The sequence below is a fragment of the Hyla sarda genome, chromosome 10 (assembly GCF_029499605.1).
Source record: "Hyla sarda isolate aHylSar1 chromosome 10, aHylSar1.hap1, whole genome shotgun sequence".
In the NCBI taxonomy this organism is placed as follows: Eukaryota; Metazoa; Chordata; class Amphibia; order Anura; family Hylidae; genus Hyla; species Hyla sarda.
This window is the reverse complement of record NC_079198.1, coordinates 66,739,836-66,761,481: the sequence shown is the minus strand read 5'-3', so window position 1 is coordinate 66,761,481 and position 21,646 is coordinate 66,739,836. Positions and strand designations below refer to the sequence as shown.

The 21,646-nt window shown below is 45.6% G+C and overlaps 1 protein-coding gene across 2 annotated transcripts in view; it reads right to left on the bottom strand.

Annotated features, from left to right (window-relative positions):
• Window positions 1-19,746, bottom strand: part of HSD17B14 (hydroxysteroid 17-beta dehydrogenase 14) — a 67,770-nt gene extending 48,024 nt beyond the window's left edge. Inside the window, exons 1-2 of one of the 2 annotated variants that reach the window (XM_056544533.1) lie at window positions 19,563-19,746; window positions 1,170-1,205 (exon numbers count right to left, since the gene is read on the bottom strand). In XM_056544533.1, coding sequence (XP_056400508.1) covers window positions 1,170-1,205; window positions 19,563-19,665 — 139 coding nt within the window. In that variant the 5' untranslated portion in view covers window positions 19,666-19,746. The remainder of the gene's footprint in view (window positions 1-1,169; window positions 1,206-19,562) is intronic. The other variant, XM_056544532.1, reaches the window with a different exon arrangement.
• Between the last annotated feature and the right edge of the window lie 1,900 nt (window positions 19,747-21,646).

Below are 21,646 nucleotides of genomic sequence, written 5' to 3'. Positions count from 1 at the left end.
GGCACCCCGCCTCACTTGTTTTGAATGGAGCGGCAGGTTGGCACACATGTTGCCCCTCTACTCATTGTCCATGGACTGCATTTACTGCATTCTGGAGGTCGTGGGGGAACAGCAGTTGGACATGCAGCCTATCAAAAATAAGGCAAGGCTCATACCTGTTGTGTATGACTCTAGTCTGCAGCGCTGGCTGTCCGGGCATGCTTGGAGTTGTAGTTTTGCAACAGCTGGATGCCCATTGGTTGGGAAACACTGCTGTAGCAGGTGTACTATGTTGTACTGTATGAATGTAAACACTGCCCTCTACAGGTGAAAAGGAATAAACTACCTTATTACAAGTTTGCTCCCAAGAAACAAATTCACAGGCTTGTCATGGTCAAAATGCTACAGAAATGATAAAATAGGGAAAGTGTCTACTGAGGGTCATGATAAGACTACAGAATGGGATCCAGCTCCTCAGCCATCCCATAGAGCAGTGGTCTCCAACCTGCGGACCTCCAGATGTTGCAAAACTACAACTCCCAGCATGCCCGGACAGCCAAAGGATGTAAAATTACATCAGATACAATAAAGAGTAATGTTATATATCCCAAAGGTAAATAACTTCATGATCCCTATTTAAAAATAAAATGAAACAATAACTACCTTTTAAGATACATTGTTTGACTGACAGTAATCCTCCTGATTCTATGAACATGTACACTTGGCTTTGGTATCATGATTTGTCTGTCCATGAATATTGAATATGATTTGTTTGTCCATAAATATTGAATATTGAATATGATTTGTCTGTCCATAAATATTGAATATTGAATATGATTTGTCTGTCCATAAATATTGAATATTGAATATGATTTGTCTGTCCATGAATATTGAATATTGAATATGATTTGTCTGTCCATGAATATTGAATATTGAATATGATTCGTCTGTCCATGAATATTGAATATTGAATATGATTCGTCTGTCCATGAATATTGAACCTCAAACCTATGTCAGGTATGCTGATGTATATTTCACCTATAATTTGCATCTGTTTGCAACATTAATTATAGTTAATCTTTTGGGACATTGCAAAATAGAAAAAAGTCATAAATATGTGCACAAAACAGACATGCACCAAAATGTGCACCGTTTCTGGTAGTGAATACATTTCATCAAATGCACTTTACCTTTTGAACAGAACACAACTGACGCTCCATTGTTCACTAGTGGTCCATATATAAAAAACAAAACAAAAAAAATCATTAATAAAAACATAGTATTAGGAATCCAAGAATGCAACTGAGAAATATTAAAGGGGTCAACTGATTTATGTAAATATATTTATATTTTACAATTTACTACATCACTTTGTTGTCCCCCAGGTTCAGCATTATGTTGCGGTATGGATTACTGACTTCTCACGGCTTTTCCAGGATCCTGTTCGACTCGAGGTACAGCTGATCACAGAGGACTTGGCTTCTTCTTGTCCTACTTGACAAGCCAGCCCCCTCATGATGTGGGTGCTACATATGGGTGTCCTGACATGCCTGTGTCACATGATCTTGGCAGAATGCATGGACGCAGTGAACGTAGGCACGTCAGGTCATCCAGATAGATCATCAGGGAGGACAGGAAGAAGCCAGGCTCCCTGTGATCAGCTGTCGTCTTGAGCCGATCACGCAAAAGGCTTGAGATGACAGTAACCCATACTGCAGCGGAACAAAAGGTGGATGATTTGCAGCAGTACATACAACAAGTACATACCCATGCATAATGAGCAGGATAGTTAAAAGTTAATAAACCCCAGAATACCCCTTTAAAGGGGTACTGCGCTGGCAAAAAATGTTTAATCAACTGATGCCTGAAAGTTAAACAGATTTGTAAATTACTTCTATATAAAAATCTCAACCCTTCCAGTACTTCTCAGCTGCTGTATGCTAAAGAAGACGTTCTTTTCTTTTTGGATTTCTTTTCTGTCACAACCACAGTGCTCTCTGCTGACACCTCGGTCCACGTCAAGAACTGTCCAGAGCAGGAGAAAATCCCCATAGCAAACACATGCTGCTCTGGACAGTTCCTAAAATGGACAGAGGTGTCAGCAGAGAGCACTGTGGTTGCGACAGAAAAGAAATCCCAAAAGAAAAGAATTTCTTCTGTAGGAGACAGCCGCTAATAAGTAATGGAAGGATTAAGAATTTTTAAAATAAGTAATTTACAAATCTGTTTAACTTTCTGGCTGTTTTAAAAACAAAAATGTTTTCCACCGGAGTACCCCTTTAATTTGCTTTATCAACAGAAAATTCTCACATCATGTGATCTGTGACATCACTGACTCTTCTTGCTCCAGCGAGGTCCCATATAACTTTAGTTTAGATATAAATTATGGGGTAGGAATTAGTATTCCTAGTCTGGTATCCAGGATGTCACTGGAGCAGTCAGAGGCATCAACATAAATCATAGGGCACCACACCAAACTCTGAAGGGACGGACCCCCAGACTAAGCCCTATATTATACTTTAGATCCAGGAATGTATTTTATGATCAAAAATGCAATGCAATGCTGAGCTCAGCATTAATAATTATTTAAAATTAAATAATAAATATGTGAAATATTAATATGTTATATGATTGCATGATACAATTGATAATTATTATTTATAATAATAATGTCTACATAAATCTACCACAGGAGGCGCTTACTGCATAGAACTAGTATTGATCTCAGTGAGAGCTATATAAAACTATTTGGTGAGCTCCATCCAATGACAGCTGCAGATAGTCTCTATGACAGTGTTAAAGGGGTATTCCAGGCAAAACCTTTTTTTATATATATATATATCAACTGGCTCCGGGAAGTTAAACAGATTTGTAAATTACTTCTATTACAAAATCTTAATCCTTCCAATAGTTATTAGCTTCTGAAGTTTTCTGTCTAACTGCTCAATGATGATGTCACTTCCCGGGAGCTGTGCATGATGGGAGAATATCCCCATAGGAACTGCACATCTCCTGGGACGTGAGTCATCAGAGAGCAGTTAGACAGAAAACAACAACTCAACTTCAGAAGCTAATAACTATTGGAAGGATTAAGATTTAGATTAAATAGAAGTAATTTACAAATCTGTTTAACTTTCCGGAGCCAGTTGATATATATATAAAAAAAAAAGGTTTTGGCCTGGAATACCCCTTTAACCCCTTAAGGACGCAGGACGTAAATGTACGTCCTGGTGAGGTGGTACTTAACGCACCAGGACGTACATTTACGTCCTAAGCATAACCGCGGGCATCGGAGCGATGCCCGTGTCATGCGCGGCTGATCCCGGCTGCTGATCGCAGCCAGGGACCCGCCGGCAATGGCCGACGCCCGCGATCTCGCGGGCGTCCGCCATTAACCCCTCAGGTGCCGGGATCAATACAGATCCCGGCATCTGCGGCAGCTCGCGATTAAAATGAACGATCGGATCGCCCGCAGCGCTGCTGCGGGGATCCGATCATTCATAACGCCGCACGGAGGTCCCCTCACCTTCCTCCGTGCGGCTCCCGGCGTCTCCTGCTCTGGTCTGTGATCGAGCAGACCAGAGCAGGAGATGACCGATAATACTGATCTGTTCTATGTCCTATACATAGAACAGATCAGTATTAGCAATCATGGTATTGCTATGAATAGTCCCCTATGGGGACTATTCAAGTGTAAAAAAAAATGTAAAAAAATGTAAAAGTAAAAGTAAAAAAAAAGTGAAAAATCCCCTCCCCCAATAAAAAAGTAAAACGTCCGTTTTTTCCTATTTTACCCCCAAAAAGCGTAAAAAACATTTTTTATAGACATATTTGGTATTGCCGCGTGCGTAAATGTCCGAACTATTAAAATAAAATGTTAATGATCCCGTACGGTGAACGGCGTGAACGAAAAAAATTTTTAAAAGTCCAAAATTCCTACTTTTTTAATACATTTTATTAAAAAAAAAATTATAAAAAATGTATTAAAAGTTTTTTATATGCAAATGTGGTATCAAAAAAAAGTACAGATCATGGCGCAAAAAATGAGCCCCCATACCGCCGCTTATACGGAAAAATAAAAAAGTTATAGGTCATCAAAATAAAGGGATTATAAACGTACTAATTTGGTTAAAAAGTTTGTGATTTTTTTTAAGCGCAACAATAATATAAAAGTATGTAATAATGGGTATCATTTTAATCGTATTGACCCTCAGAATAAAGAACACACATCATTTTTACCATAAATTGTACGGCGTGAAAACGAAACCTTCCAAAATTAGCAAAATTGCGTTTTTCGTTTTAATTTCCCCACAAAAATAGTGTTTTTTGGTTGCGCCATACATTTTATGATATAATGAGTGATGTCATTACAAAGGACAACTGGTCGCGCAAAAAACAAGCCCTCATACTAGTCTGTGGATGAAAATATAAAAGAGTTATGATTTTTAGAAGGCGAGGAGGAAAAAATGAAAACGTAAAAATTAAATTGTCTGAGTCCTTAAGGCCAAAATGGGCTGAGTCCTTAAGGGGTTAAAGCAAGCAGAGTTAGCAGTTCAATGCCACGCAACGTACAATCACAAGCCACATAGCAGCTGCTTGCTTTCATCTATATCCAGTATGCACCTGGTGACAGTCACCTCATCTCTTCTATTTGTCACAGTGTTGGGATGTGTAGTTTAAGGGTACGTTCACACGCACGGATTTAGCTGCGGATCTGCTGGTGAAGGCCCCGCTCTATTCTGGCTTTACATGTGCCTGCTGGTAGCGGCAATACGCCGCTACTAGCAGACACAGTGCAGCGATGTGCGTGGCGTACTCGTACATCGTGGCCGCTCTCCCTGTTCTGAGCTAGGCAGAGAGCTCCCGCGATGTGAGAGTATACTGCGACTCGCACATCGCAGGGTGTCTACTGGTAGCGGCGTATTGCCACTACCAGCAGGCACATGTAAAGACAGCATAGAGCGGGGCCTTCACCAGCGGATCTGCAGCGTAAAATACGCTGAAAATCCGAGCGTGTGAACGTACCCTAAGGCTAGATGCATACCTAGTATTTTAGTCAGTATTTGTAGCCAAAGCCAGGAGTCAAAAACATAAAAAGAAGTGGAGATCTTTCCATTTTTATACATTCTATACCTCTACCTTCAGAGATCCCGGCAGGAATTTATAAAGAAAGAAAATCACACATTTTTGGGGTTAATTTGTCTAAATTTTGTCTCAATTTTAAAATTTGCGACTTTTCCCCAGAATTTTGGTTTACACAAGAAATTAAGGAGCGTTGTGAAACACAGATCTGAAGTAACTTAAATGCAGTGTAAATGAATTTATCATAGGGAATTTCACAGGATTTGTCGCACAGCCCTCAATTTCTCCCAAATCTACACAAGATCAGATTTGTCAAAAGAGGCCGTGGACAGCATTTGCAAACAGTAGCACATTTTTGGCACAAAGGGGTTAATAAGTTGCAGAGAAAGCACCATACAAAGTGGAGTACTGAAGTAAAACATGTACCAACACCATATTTACTTCAAGCCCTGCACCATTTCATACATGTGGCGCACATACACATTTTCCACCACACAAATTAATGGGGTAAAAAAAAAACGTTCACCTACACCAAGCTCGATGAATTTTCCCCATTCTTCATTCTAAACAGTGAGCGGTTTGTCAAACATTAACAAGAAGCAAAGATGTGCACTTTGGAGCCCCTGGATGCAAATCGGAAACTACAAAAGGTGAAAAGACTCGTCTAAAACTCAAATACATAAACATGATCTTTCTAAAAAAAAAAAAATATAATAATAAATAATAAACTCTTGATAGTTTTCTCTGGTTCAACCTCAATTATTAAACCTTGCTGGAGTATGGCGCCAATTTAACATTTTCTTTCCAGAGGTATTTTGTTTGTTTTTTTGACTATACTACAGGGGCTGTAAAGTTAGTGTAGTTCATAATATAGTGTCTGTCTGTTTTATTGTGGTCTCACAATTCTATTGGGATTTTCTCCCCAAGGTTTATTTTTAACAGCTTCCAAAATGACTGTTGTCTCAGGTTTTCCTACGTTGCAGTGCAGCTTGAGACATTACATCACCAGAGGGAGCCTGTCTTTGCTTCAATGGGTGGAGCGACCTCTGGGTGTGAGGGAGATCATTCTTTTTTTTGCAAAAGCTGGAGTCACTCTGGTCAGAAAACATTGGTCTATTGCATTGAAGAGATCACAGGTGTGTTTCAATGGGCTGGGTGGCTGATGTGTTGGAGGGAGAAAAGTGACACTAACGCCTACGAACAAGGAATGATGGGATTTGTAGTTTAAGAGAACAAACTAAATACCCAGTTCACAAAAAAAGATAGCTTTATGGTAATCTCACAACATAGCCATTTAGCCCGAAGACAAGCGCAGATCCTTCCTTAGCATGTCCATTACTGTCTGCCAGGTACGTACTAAAATCACCTTATGGTGGAGAACACTTTTTTTTTTTTTTAAATGCCTCTGCTGTCAAAGACAGAAGTGAAACCATAAGGGAGGAGAAGTATAAGTATTTTTTTTAATGTTCACATACTTTTTAAATCCACTTCTGGCTTCAGCAATTTTTGTAGCAATTTTTGTAGCAATTTGCTGTATTTGAAGCTGTGCTAAAGACGGTAAGTGCTTCAATATGTAGGTTTTCACCAATAATAAATGATAGGATGGAGCTCCACTATGTTAAAGGGGTACTCCGGTGAAAACCTTTTTTCTTTTAAATCAACTGGTGGCAGAAAGTTAAACATATTTGTAAATTACTTCTATTAAAAAATCTTAACCCCTTCATGACCCAGCCCATTTTCACCTTCATGACCTGGGCATTTTTTGAAAATCTGACTACTGTCACTTTAAACATCAATAACTCTGGAATGCTTTTACTTATCATTCTGATTCCGAGATTGTTTTTTTGTGACATATTCTACTTTATGTTATTGGTAAAATTTCACTGATATTTGCATCCTTTCTTGGTAAAAAATCTAAAAATTTCATGAAAATTTTGAAAATTTAGCATTTTTCTAACTTTGAAAGTCTCTGCTTGAAAGGAAAATGGATATTCCAAATAAGTTACATATTGATTCACATATGCAATATGTCTACTTTGTGTTTGCATAAAAAAATTGACATGTTTTTACTTTTGGAAGACACCAGAGGGCCTCAAAGTTCCGCAGCAATTTTCCAATTTTTCTCAAGATTTTCAAAATCGTAATTTTTCAGGGCCCAGTTCAGGTTGGAAGTGGATTTTAAGGGTCTTCATATTAGAAATACCCCATAAATGACCCCATTATAAAAACTGCACCCCCCAAAGTATTCAAAATGACATTCAGTAAGTGTTTTAACCCTTTAGGTGTTTCACAGGAATAGCAGCAAAGTGAAGGAGAAAATTCTAAATCTTCATTTTTTACACTCGCATTTTCTTGTAGACCCAATTTTTGCATTTTTACAAGGGGTAAAAGAAGAGAAATCACCCTAAAATTTGTAACCCAATTTCTCTCGAGTAAGGAAATACCTCATATGCATATGTAAAGTGTTCGGCGGGCGCAGTAGAGGGCTCAGAAGGGAAGGAGCGACAATGGAATTTTGGAGAGTGAGTTTTTCTGAAATGGTTTTTGGGGGGCATGTCCCATTTAGGAAGCCCCTATGGTGCCAGAACAGTGGACCCCCCCCCACATGTGACCCCATTTTGGAAACTATACCCCTCATGGAATTTAATAAGGGGTGCAGTGAACATTTACACCCCACTGGCGTTTGACAGATATTTGAAACAGTGGACTGTTCAAATCAAAAATTTTATTTTTCATTTTCACAGATCACTGTTCCAAAAATCTATCATACACCATTGGGGTGTAAATGCTCACTGCACCCCTTATTACATTCCATGAGGGGTGTAGTTTCCAAAATGGGGTCACATATGGATATTTATTGTTTTGCGTTTGTCAGAACTGCTGTAACAATCAGCCACTCCTGTGCAAATCGCCTCAAATGTACATGGCGCACTCTCCCTTCTGGGCCTTGTTGTGCGCCCCCAGAGCACTTTGCGCCCACATATGGGGTATCTCCGTACTCGGGAGAAATTGCGTTACAAATTTAGAGGGTCTTTTTTCCCTTTTACCTCTTGTGAAAATGAAAAGTATAGGGCAACACCAGCATGTCAGTGTAAAAAATTTATTTATTTACACTAACATGCTGGTGTAGACCCCAACTTCACCTTTTCATAAGGGGTTAAAGAAGAAAAAGCCCCCTAAAATTTGTAAGGCAATTTCTCCCGAGTACGGCGATACCCCATATGTGTCCCAAAACTGTTGCCCTGAAATACGACAGGGCTCCAAAGTGAGAGAGCGCCATGCGCATTTGAGGCCTGAATTAGGGATTTGCATAGGGGTGGACATAGGGGTATTCTATGCCAATGATTCCCAAACAGGGTGCCTCCAGCTGTTGCAAAACTCCCAGCATGCCTGTACAGTCAATGGCTGTCCGGCAATACTGGGAGTTATTATTTTGCAACAGCTGGAGGCTCCGTTTTGGAAACAGTAGCGTACCAGACGTTTTTCATTTTTTGGGGGGAGGGGGGCTGTGTAGGGGTATGTGTATATGTAGTGTTTTTTACTTTTTATTTTAGGTTAGTGTTAGTGTAGTGTAGTGTTTTTAGGGTACAGTCACATGAGCAGAGGTTCACAGCAAGTTTGCCGCTGGAAGTTTGAGCTGCAGCGCAAAATTTGCGCCATCTCAAACTTGCAGCACTCACTGTAAACCTCCGCCCATGTGAGTGTACCCTGTACATTCACATTGGGGGGAGGGGGCAAACATCCAGCTGTTGCAAACTCCGAGCATGCCCTTTGGCTGTCCGTGCATGCTGGGAGTTGTAGTTTTGCAACAGCTGGAGGAACACTGGTTTGGAAACACTAAGTTAAGTAATAAACTTTCAAGTGTTTTGCAACCAAACTTAGGGTTTCCAAACCAGTGTGCCTCCAGCTGTTGCAAAACTACAACTCCCAGCATGCATGGTCTGTCAGTGCATGCTGGGAGTTATAGTTTTGCAACAATTGCAACAGCTGGAGGCACTGAGGTAGGAAATGGACAATGTTTCCCAACTACTGTGCCTCCAGTTGTTGCAAAACTACAACTCCCAGCATGCCCAGACTGCCCAGGCATGCTGGAAGTTGTAGTTCGGCAATATCTGAAGGATCAGATGTTGCCGAACTACAACTTCCAGCATGCTTGGGCAGTCTGGGAGTTGTAGTTTTGCAACATCTGGAGGTCCACAGTTTGGAGACCACTGTATAATGGTCTCCAATCTGTGCTCTTCCAGATGTTAGAGAACTACAACTCCCAGCATGCCTGGACAGACTGAGCATGCTGAGATTTGTAGTTTTGCAACATCTGGAAGAGCACAGATTGGAGACCATTATACAGTGGTCTCCAAACTGTGGGCCTCCAGATGTTGCGAAACTACAACTCCCAGCATGCCCAGAAAGCGAAAGGACGCAGCGCAGCCGGGACCGCATGGAGGACGCCAGGACCGCTCGGGACACCGCTCGGACGGGTAAGTGACGCCGGGGGACGGGTCAGGGACACTTAGCAGAGCGGTGTGTGTCCCGATCCCCGTGATCCGGACTCACACACCGCGCTGCTATCAGCTAGTCAGATTTGACCAGCTGATAGCAGCGATCGCTGGGGGGGGGGGGTGGGGGATGAAACCCCCCGTGGTCGCACGGTAAGATGGCTGGCTATCAGTGATAGCCACCATCTTTCCGGGCGCTGCGGGATGCCGCGAGTAGCGGCAGTAATGTTCATGACGTACCTGTATGTCATGGGTCGGGAACACCTTGCCACCCATGACGTACAGGTATGTCATAGGTCAGGAAGGGGTTAATCCTTCCTGTACTTATTAGCTGCTGAATACTACAGAGGAAATTCTTTTCTTTTTGGAATGCTCTCTGATGACATCACAAGCACAGTTCTCTCTGCTGATGTTATTATAATAATAATAACGCTTTATTTATTGTTGTCCTTTGTGGGATTTGAACCCAAGTCCCCAGCACTGCAAGGCAGCAGTGCTAACCACTGAGCCACCATGCTGCCCTTAGCAAACATCTGCTATGCATGGTTGCTAAAATGGACAGAGATGTCAGCAGAGAGCACTGTGGTCGTGATGTCATCAGTGTTCCAAAAAGAAAGGAATTTCCTCTGTAGCATTCAGCAGCTAATAAGTACTGGAAGGATTAAGATTTTTTAATAGAAATAATTTACAAATATGTTTAACTTTCTGCCACCAGTTGATTTAAAAGAAAAAAGGTTTTCACCGGAGTACCCCTTTAAGGCTGGTTACACACAAACATACCGTATTATATGAGCATCAGAAATATGGCTAGGCTGAGACTTGCACCCATAAAAGGGACATAAAAATGTACATGGAATATGCTTGTGTAAAACTGGCTGACCTGCTACATGGCAGATAATTTCCACTGTGTCACATATACACATCAAAATCCATGACAAACCCGTAACTTAATTTGCATGTACAGATTTTTTCCCCTACAACTACCGTATTTTTCTCCCTATAGGACGCACCGGCATATAAGACGCACCCAATTTTAAAGGTGCAAAATCTAGAAAAAAAGATTCTGAACCCAACAATGATCTTCAACCTGCGGACCTCCAGATGTTGGGAGTTGTAGTTTTGCAACATCTGGAGGTCTGCAGGTTGAAGACCACAGGATAGGAGGTAATACTCACGTGTCCCCGCCGCTCCGGACTCGTCACCGCTGCCCTGGATGTCGCTCCCTCACCGTCGCCGTGTCCCCTTGGTGTCCTTGATGCTCCGGATGTCTTCTTCCCCGGGATCCACGCTCTCCGTTGCCGTCATCACGTCGCTACGCATGCCGCTACTATTGGATGAGGAGACAGCGTGCGCGATGACGTGATGACGTCGAAGGAGAGCGCCGGCCATGCAGGGGATCCCGGCACGGAGCAAACACAGAGGAGGCAGGTAAGGTCCCTCCCGGTGTCCTGTAAGCTGTTCGGGACGCTGTGATTTCACCGCGGCGGTCCCGAACAGCTTGACTGAACAGCCGAGTTAGTGTCACTTTCCCTTCAGACGCGGCGGTCAGCTTTGATCGCCGCGTCTGAAGGGTTAATACAGGGCATCACCGCGATCGGTGATGTCCTGTATTAGCTGCGGGTCCCGGCCGTTGATGGCCGCAGGGACCGCCGCGATAGGTGTGTATTCGCCGTATAAGACGCACCAACTTTTTCCCCTCAGTTTTGGGGAAGAAAAAGTGCGTCTTATACAGCGAAAAATACGGTAGATTTGGTTATAATAACCCTATACACTTACATTGTACAGTACATTGCTGTGGATTTCTCATGTAAACTGGCCATCGGTAATTTCTAACCATAATTTTTGCCCTTAGTCCTAATAGTAGCATAAATGGAGGTATTTTGGAATGCAAAGTACACCTGCCCCCACGTTACTGTCTTCCCCTAGCTCCAAAAGGACTGTGGGAATTTTTTTTCCCCTTCATGTCGGAAAGGCCCTCATGATCTTATCCATCTCAGATTTGAAAAGTCTACCAGGCTCAAAAGGTAAGCTGTGGCAGCCGACACCAGAACCATGGACTTCAGAACCATCTTCAGCTAAAGTGGGGCCACATCACAAATGTTGTGTCTGTCGCCAAGTTAATGGGTGTCACGATGCCGGCTGGCAGGTAGTGGATCCTCTGTGCCAGAGAGGGATGGCGAGGACCGCGCTAGTGGACCGGTTCTAAGCCACTACAGGTTTTCACCAGAGCCCGCCGCAAAGCGGGATGGTCTTGCTGCGGCGGTAGTGACCAGGTCGTATCCACTAGCAACGGCTCACCTCTCTGGCTGCTGAAGATGCTGAAGAAAGGCGAGGTACAAGGGAGTAGGCAGAAGCAAGGTCGGACGTAGCAGAAGGTCGAGGCAGGCAGCAAGGATCGTAGTCAGGGGCAACGGCAGGAGGTCAGGAACACGGCTAGGAACAGACAAGGGAACGCTTTCACTAGGCACTAAGGCAACAAGATCCGGCAAGGGAGTGCAGGGGAAGTGAGGTGATATAGGGAAGTGCACAGGTGAACACACTAATTGGAACCACTGCGCCAATCAGCGGCGCAGTGGCCCTTTAAATCGCAGAGACCCGGCGCGCGCGCGCCCTAGGGAGCGGGGCCGCGCGCGCCGGGACAGAACAGACGGAGAGCGAGTCAGGTAGGGGAGCCGGGATGCGCATCGCGAGCGGGCGCTACCCGCATCGCGAATCGCATCCCGGCTGGAGGCGGGACCGCAGCGCACCCGGTCAGTGGATCTGACCGGGGCGCTGCAGCAACGAGGATGAGGCGAGCGCTCCGGGGAGGAACGGGGACCCGGAGCGCTCGGCGTAACAGTACCCCCCCCCTTGGGTCTCCCCCTCTTCTTGGGGCCAAAGAACCTGAGGAAAAAAAAGTCAATTTTTCCGTGATGAGGTCCGATGCACATTAGGAGGGGTTCTGTGCGGAAACGCATGAGACAGTCCAATCTTTCATTGTTAATACAATAGATGTAGAGGGGTCTGGCGAGACTGGTCACGGGGACGTAGAACCTGTTGATGAGAGAGGCCAAAAAAAATTTTCCTGCAGATCCGGAATCCAAGAAGACCATAGTAGAGAAGGAGAAGGTAGAGGCAGATATCCGCACAGGCACAGTAAGGCGTGGAGAAGCAGAGTTGACATCAAGAACTGTGTCACCTTTGTGCGGAGTCAGCGTACGTCTTTCCAGGCGGGGAGGACGGATAGGACAATCCTTCAGGAAGTGTTCGGTACCGGCATAGTACAGGCAAAGATTCTCCATGCGGCGTCGTGTCCTCTCTTGGGGTGTCAAGCGAGACCGGTCAACTTGCATAGCCTCCGTGGCGGGAAGCACAGGAACGGATTGCAGAGGACCAGAGGAGAGAGGAGCCGGGGAGAAAAAACGCTTCGTGCGAACAAAGTCCATATCCAGGCGGAGCTCCAGACGCCATCCGGAAGAACGCATGTCAATGCGAGTGGCAAGATGAATGAGTTCATGTAGGTCAGCAGGAGTCTCTCGTGCGGCCAGAACATCTTTAATGTTGCTGGATAGGCCTTTTTTAAAGGTCGCGCAGAGAACCTCACTATTCCAGGAAAACTCGTAAGCAAGAGCACGGAACTGAATGGCGTACTCGCCAACGGAAGAAACACCCTGTTCCAGGTTCAGCAGGGCAATCTCGGCAGAAGAAGCTCGGGCAGGCTCCTCGAAGACACCACGGACCTCAGCGAAGAAGGACTGGACTGTGGCTGTGGCAGAATCATTGCGGTCCCCATCAAACTTGTCCGGCAGGGACAAGCAGGGGTTAAGAACGGCCGGTTGCTGCGGAGGAGTTGCAGGAGCCGGCGGAGGAGATGGTTGTTGCAGCTGTAGCTGTGACTGAAGTTGCTGTATCTGCGGCAGCAGCTGCTGTGACTGAAGTTGCTGTATCTGCGGCAGCAGCTGCTGTAACTGTGACTGAAGACGCTGTGTCTCGGAGATCAAGTATGCCAGCTGTTGATCTCGTTGGGCGATCTTTACGCCAAATTTGTCCGGCGGGGACAAGCAGGGGTTAGGAACGGCCGGTTGCTGCGGAGGAGTTGCAGGAGCCGGCGGAGGAGATGGTAGTTGCAGCTGTAGCTGTTGCTGTATCTGCAGCTGCTGTATCTGTGACTGAATACGCAGTGCCTCGGAGGTCAAGTATGCCAGCTGTTGATCTCGTTGGGCGATCTTTAGGGCTAGCTGGGCGACCAGTGTAGGATCTTCAGCGGGATCCATGGCCGGATCTACTGTCACGATGCCGGCTGGCAGGTAGTGGATCCTCTGTGCCAGAGAGGGATGGCGAGGACCGCGCTAGTGGACCGGTTCTAAGCCACTACAGGTTTTCACCAGAGCCCGCCGCAAAGCGGGATGGTCTTGCTGCGGCGGTAGTGACCAGGTCGTATCCACTAGCAACGGCTCACCTCTCTGGCTGCTGAAGATGCTGAAGAAAGGCGAGGTACAAGGGAGTAGGCAGAAGCAAGGTCGGACGTAGCAGAAGGTCGAGGCAGGCAGCAAGGATCGTAGTCAGGGGCAACGGCAGGAGGTCAGGAACACGGCTAGGAACAGACAAGGGAACGCTTTCACTAGGCACTAAGGCAACAAGATCCGGCAAGGGAGTGCAGGGGAAGTGAGGTGATATAGGGAAGTGCACAGGTGAACACACTAATTGGAACCACTGCGCCAATCAGCGGCGCAGTGGCCCTTTAAATCGCAGAGACCCGGCGCGCGCGCGCCCTAGGGAGCGGGGCCGCGCGCGCCGGGACAGAACAGACGGAGAGCGAGTCAGGTAGGGGAGCCGGGGTGCGCATCGCGAGCGGGCGCTACCCGCATCGCGAATCGCATCCCGGCTGGAGGCGGGACCGCAGCGCACCCGGTCAGTGGATCTGACCGGGGCGCTGCAGCAACGAGGATGAGGCGAGCGCTCCGGGGAGGAACGGGGACCCGGAGCGCTCGGCGTAACAATGGGCTTAAAGGAAGTCAGTATATCATCTCTGGAGACACAGCTGTCAATATCCTACTATATCTGCTGTAAGTGGGACATAGGAAACTTGGAGACTTCAGAGGAGAAAGGAAGAAGAAAAAACAAGGAAATATTTTCAACCCACCCCTAATGTAAAAAAATAAAAACTAAAAATGTCCCCTTACACAGTAAAATATCCTGTGCAGGAGAGGAGAAAAAATGAGCTGAGAATACCAAAAGTGACATGATCTGCGTCACTTCCAGAAGATGGCAGCACCCATACTGTGCACCAAGGGAGTAGGACCGCTTCCACCTCCAGTCACTGCACCTGGGCACGGGCTTGGCTAGCAGCATCTCCCACCATGTAGAGATTCAAGGGAAAGGGAATATCCAGCCCAGGATAGAAGTAAAAACAGGATTCTTTATTGGGTCATATTCAGCCGACGCGTTTTGGACCTATCACAGATATATATATATAGATAGATAGAGAGAGAGAGAGAGAGAGAGAGAGAGAGAGAGAGAGAGTAAAAGAACTGTGTCACATGATCACATCTCAATCTGATGAGCATTACTCCAAAAATCTGGCATGGATTTGGATGTGGGATAAAGACATGAGCTAAACCATAGAGCAAAAAAGGCCAAAAAATCTGACATGGATTTAGATATGAACCGGAATCTGAATTCACATTGAAACCTAAAATGAACAAGGAACAGACCATAGTATTTCATCATAGAATCTAATATGCAAGTATCAAGTCTTGTCTCAGATTCATACCTTGCGGTTGTCACGTATTATTAAGTTGGAATATCCAAAAGGATTTGCGATTCAATAGGGTCGGTCTATGATCTCCCCCTCTTGCATGTTTGTGTACTCTGTCTCTTTCTGTACCTCTCACCCTCAGGGATGACACATCCCCTTTATGAATGTCTCTAAAATGTTTGGACAGAGATGATACATTAAAATGTAAACCTTTGGTATCGGAGATGTGCCTTCTTATCCGGCTTTTCAGTGCATTTGACGTGCAAACTACATATTGAATTTTACAGGCAACACAAGTTACTAGATAAACCACATATGTGGGATTGCAATGAATATATTTTTTAACATCATAAGTCTTGCCTGTGTTACACCCATGCTGTGCCATTAGTAATGCCGCTTGAGCCAGAAAAGACCCCCGGAAGCAAGGATATAGTGCACAGAGATAACAACAGTGGGCCGGGGTAATCTTCCTATTTATAGAGGGGCTTTAACCCCTTAAGGACTCAGGGTTTTTCCGTTTTTGCACTTTCGTTTTTTCCTCCTTACCTTTTAAAAATCATAACCCTTTCAATTTTCCACCTAAAAATCCATATTATGGCTTATTTTTTGCGTCGCCAATTCTACTTTGCAGTGACATTAGTGATTTTACCCAAAAATGCACGGCGAAACGGAAAAAAAAATAATTGTGCGACAAAATCGAAAAAAAAAACGCCATTTTGTAACTTTTGGGGGCTTTCGTTTCTACGCAGTGCATATTTCGGTAAAAATTACACCTTATCATTATTCTATAGGTCCATACGGTTAAAATGATACCCTACTTATATAGGTTTGATTTTGTCGCACTTCTGGAAAAAATCATAACTACATGCAGGAAAATTTATACGTTTAAAAATGTCATCTTCTGACCCCTATAACTTTTTTATTTTTCCACGTATGGGGTGGTATGAGGACTCATTTTTTGCGCCGTGATCTGAAGTTTTTATCGGTATGATTTTTGTTTTGATCGGACTTCTTGATCACTTTTTATCCATTTTTTAATGGTATAAAAAGTGACCAAAATACGCTTTTTTGGACTTTGGAATTTTTTTGCGCGTACGCCATTGACCGTACGGCTTAATTAATGATATATTTTTATAGTTCGGACATTTACGCACGCGGCGATACCACATATGTTTATTTTTTATTTTTTTTACACTGTTTTATTTTTTTTATAGGAAAAGGGGGGTGATTCAAACTTTTATTAGGGAAGGGGTTAAATGACCTTTATTAACACTTTTTTTTTACATTTTTTTTGCAGTGTTATAGGTCCCATAGGGACCTATAACACTGCACACACTGATCTCCTATGCTGATCACTGGCGTGCATTAACACGCCTGTGATCAGCATTATCGGCGCTTGACTGCTCCTGCCTGGATCTCAGGCACGGAGCAGTCATTCGTCGATCGGACACCGGGGAGGCAGGTAAGAGCCCTCCCGGTGTCCGATCAGCTGTTCGGGACGCCGCGATTTCACCGCGGCGGTCCCGAACAGCCCGAACGGTCACTTTCACTTTAGAAGCGGCGGTCAGCTTTGACCGCTGCTTCTAAAGGGTTAATACCGCACATCGCCGCGATCGGCGATGTGTGGTATTAGCCGCGGGTCCCGGCCGTTGATTAGCGCCGGGACCGACGCGATATGATGCGGGATCGCGGCGCGATCCCGCTTCATGTCGCGGGAGCCGGCGCAGGACATAAATATACGTCCTGCGTCGTTAAGGGGTTAAGACTATGTTCACACGTCAGAATTTCCATGCGTAATTCTGCTTGGACTTCTGCATGGAGATTCCGCTGCAGCAGAGTCCCGTTAAATTCAACAGTATTTAGATGCGCTGTGCACACAGGAGAATATCCGTGCCAAATGTTTCTCAAACAGAATTAACCTGTTCATTCTTTCTGCGGACTCCACACGGAATGCATAGCCTAGGGCTGGGCGGTATGACCAAATATGTGTATCATGGTATTTTTTTAACTTACGGCGGTTCCACGGTATATAACGGTATTTTCTCACCCCCACCCCCCAAATCATGTGACCCGCCAGCGCTGTTCTGTCCTCCCAGCCCCCCCCCCAGTCATGTGACCCGCGTGCTGTGTTCGGCTTCCCCCCCCCCCCCCCCCCCCCAAATCATCTGACCCGCCAGCACTGTTCTGCTCCCCCAATTAATGATCAGCCCAGCGGGGTACTACTCACAGATGTCAAGTACTGCCCTCCTCCTCTTTGTTGGGGGCCGCCGGCAATGGAACTCACTGTACGCCAGTGGTCTCCAACCTGTGGACCTTCAGTTGTTGCAAAACTACAACTCCCAGCATGCCGGGAGTTGTAGGTTTGCAACAGCTGGAGGTTCGCAGGTTTGAGACCACTGCTGTATGCTGTATACCTATGCCTGGGCTGCAAAAGTTACAGAAAATAAACTTTTAACTCACCCACCTCAGCCGCACGCTGGGGACGGGGGAGGACAGCTGTCAGCCTATCACCGGCCGGAGCGATGTCCCGTCCTGGCCAGTGATAGGCTGAGCCCACTGTCATGTAAGGAGCCGGCTTCTTACATGACAGTTGGCTCAGCCTATCATCGGCCGAGGCGGGAGATCGCTGCGGCCAGTGATAGGCTGACGGCTGTCCGACGTTCCAGGGCCGACGTAGGTAAGTTAAAAGTTTATTTTCTTTATCTTTTGCAGCTGGCATAGAGATACAGCGTACAGCAGTGGTCTCCAACCTGCGGACCTCCAGCTGTTGCAAAAATACAACTCCCAGCATGCCCGGACAGTGTTGGCTGTCCGGGCATGCTGGGAATTGTAGTTTTGCAACATCTGGAGGTCCGCAGGTTGGAGACCACTGGCGTACAGTATAGAGTTCCAGCGCCGGTGTCGGCCCTCAACAAAGAGGAGGAGGGCAGTGCTTGACATATGTGAGTAGTACCCCGCTGGCTGGGCTGATAATTAATTGGGGGGGGGGGGCAGAACAGCGCAGGCGGGTCACATATGATTAGTTCCCCGATGTGGGACAGCGCTGCGCTGGGCTGATAATTCATTCCCGAGGGGGAGGGGCCCAAACAGTATTGCGGTATGGGCTAAAATTCATATCATGCAGCCCAAAAATTTCGGTATTCGGTATGAACCGGTATACCGCCCAGCCCTAGCATAGCCATCTCCGGAATGTCCACATGGATATTTTCCGTGCGGACATTCCCTAGTGTGAACATAGCCTAAATGTTTCATTGAGGGGGGGGGGGGGGGGATATACTACCCCCATCTGTACTACTAGGAAAACATATAAGGAATGCAGCTCAGCAAATCCTATTGAAGTTTACAATATGTCTCACAATAAATAAACGAAACATAAGATCGTTTCACTTCCTCCAGACTTACATAGAGCTTTAATCATATATGGCTCATGTGATAGAAAATGATTGCTGGATGAGTTTAATGTAAATCATATTAATGGATACATCATAGCTATGAAACATTAGAAAAACGCTGCTTCTTTTTTTTGTAAAAAAAAAAAAAAAAAAAACCTAAGAAAAAAAAAACAACAGCACCACTCCTGTCTGCAGGTTGTGTGTAGTATTGCAGCTCAGTCTCATTTACATGGAGCCGAGCTGCCACCTCAGATACAACCTGTGGACAGATGTGGTGCTGTTTTAGCAAGAAAGAAGCAGTGCCCACTGGGGTATCCGAGTAGTGTTTACCTCCAAGCACAAAGAATGGGACACTAATGCATAGGGTTTTGGATTCTTTTTACACTCTTTACACTCTGCAAAAGAGTAACCTTTTGTTTCCCCCCGAAAATATGCACTGCCAGATTATCTTATGTCTATGGTCAATAGGAAAATGTCTTTGAATTTAACTGATCCCTCCATTTCTAAAAAGTATTTGTACCCCTGGGGCTGGGTGCAGGACAGTGATATATGCCACCACCATAAGGCGAGGTTTCCACACAGGTTTTTTCTGGCTTTTTTTGGAAAACTGCCAATGCTGTTTTTGAGCCAAAACCAGAAGTATATTGAAAAGGAATGGGACATATATAGAAAAGACTTATACTTCACCGTCCTGCTGGATCCACTTCTGACTTTGGCTCAAAAACTGCAGTGGTATTTTTCCAAAAACTGCCAGAAAAAAACCTGTGTAGAAGCCTAGCCATTGTGCGGGTGAATAATCTACCCATGCATGCTTTTCTATTAAGCAGTAATATAAATAGTTTTGCACTTTTTGCATAAATAAAATAAAGCTCTTACCAAAAACCCTGACAATGGCCTCTCCGATGCCTTTTGTCCCTCCAGTGACAATGACCACTTTCTTGTGATAGCGCAGGCTTGGTTTTAGTCCACCAGAAGCCATTGTCCTCTCCCTGTAACAGATGAAATAAACTAAAGTGTTGTTTCAGCAGAACTCTAGTCACGTTCATATCAGCTGACCTGTATAGGAACAACAGGAAAATCTGGGCATGCAGTCACTTCTAAAGCATGATGGGATATGTAGTTTTATGCAAATATTAGCTAAAGCAGAAGTGCTGTATGGAGACACAGTACATACCAGACGACATACTGAAAAGCATCACTTCTCACCACAGTCTCATATATCCTGGTAGTTACGACATGATAGGGTAAATCAGGTCCATTGATCTAAAGCAGCAATATCTGCACACCCCTTTCATATCAATGGGACAGTCCCAGAAATGTCAGCAACAAATCTGATGGGCAGAGAAGCCTGCTGTTTTTCACTTTGCAGTCGTCAGGGATTTATCAAGTGTGAAAGTCGCACAAAAAGTCGCAACCCCTCCAAAACACCGTAAATGTAAGCAAGCCCTCACCTGGTTTACAAAACGGCTTTGGAGAGCAAATTTTTATACTGTATTTCCGGCTGGCAGCTGGAAATATGATATTAAAACTGTACAACGGAGCCTGGGCTGGCATCACTCTGCAGCCACCTGGGCTCCGTCTGATTTTATTCCCGCTACCACAACTTAATGATGGGGACACTACTTTACATTTCCCCCCCCCCCCTTGTCTCCCACCCGCCCACACTGCACATCTCCCATCTGTCTAATACCTGTTGCAAGAGTTGCAGTCTTGTAGCAGGTAGCGGGTAGGAGATGTGCGGCGCGAGCTGGAGACAAGGGGGGGGGGTATAAAGCTGTGTCCCGGTCGTTAAATTAGGTTAGCGGGATGGAATCAGATGGAGCCAGGGAAACTGCAGAGTGATGCCAGCCCAGGCTCCTTTTAACATACCTCAGCGCCGCAGAGTTTTTCTACTACCTACTGTAATTTCACATTTCCCGCCGGGTCCTGTGATTGGCCAGGACCAAGCAGCCAATCACAGGAGGGGGCGGGGACACAGCTTTACATCCCCCCTTGTCTCCCAACTGCCAGCACTGCACATCTCCTGCCTGCCATCAGATGCAAGACTACAACTCCCAGCATGCCCTTACAGTGAGGACATGCTGGGAGTTATAGTCTTGTAGCGGGCGGGAGATGTGCGGCTCAGGCGGGTGGAAGACAAGGGGAGGCAGTATGTAAAGCAGTGTCCCCATCCCCTCATTAAGTTAGATAGAGTAGGGGGGATAGAATCAGATGGAACCCAGGTGGCTGCAGAGTGAAGACAGCCCAGGCTCCTCTTAACATACCTCGGCGCCGCAGAGTTTTTGTAGTCCCTACTGTAATTTCACATTTCCCGCTGGGTCCTGTCATTGGCAGGGACCGAGCAGTCACGGGACCTGGTGGGAAATTTGATCTTACAGTAGAGCCTAGAAAAACTCAGCGGCTCCGTTATATCTTAAAAGGAGCCCGGACGGGTATCACTCTTCAGCCGCCGGGACTTCCGCAGACGGGCTGGAAGATATGCAGGAGCCTTCCCTGCCATCCCTCGGCGCTGCGGTGCACGCTGAGAGATGGCAGGGACGGCTCCTGCACATCTCCTGGCCCAGCTGCAAGAGTCCTGGGTGGCTGCAGTGGTTTGTCAGCCCAGGCTCCCTTTGCTACGGCGCCACAGAGTTTACTGTAATTTCAAATTTCCCGCCAGGTCCCATGTCACAGGACCCGGGGGGAAATATGAAATGACAGTGAATTTCTTATCACCGCCGGTCAGGGAGCAGAGCGCATTACCGCCCGCTTCCCTGTCTTGCACGACTACAACTCCCAGCATGCCCTTACAGTAAGAGTTGTAGTTGTGCGGCGGGGGCAGGTGACAATAAATGTATTAACCTATTTCGCTTGTTTTTTTTTTTTTTCTCATTTCAGATCCGTGCATCCTGTGGACTACTTCGAATTCAGTGGACTTCGTTGATGCCCAGTGTTTATTTTATTTTTGTTTAATGTTAATA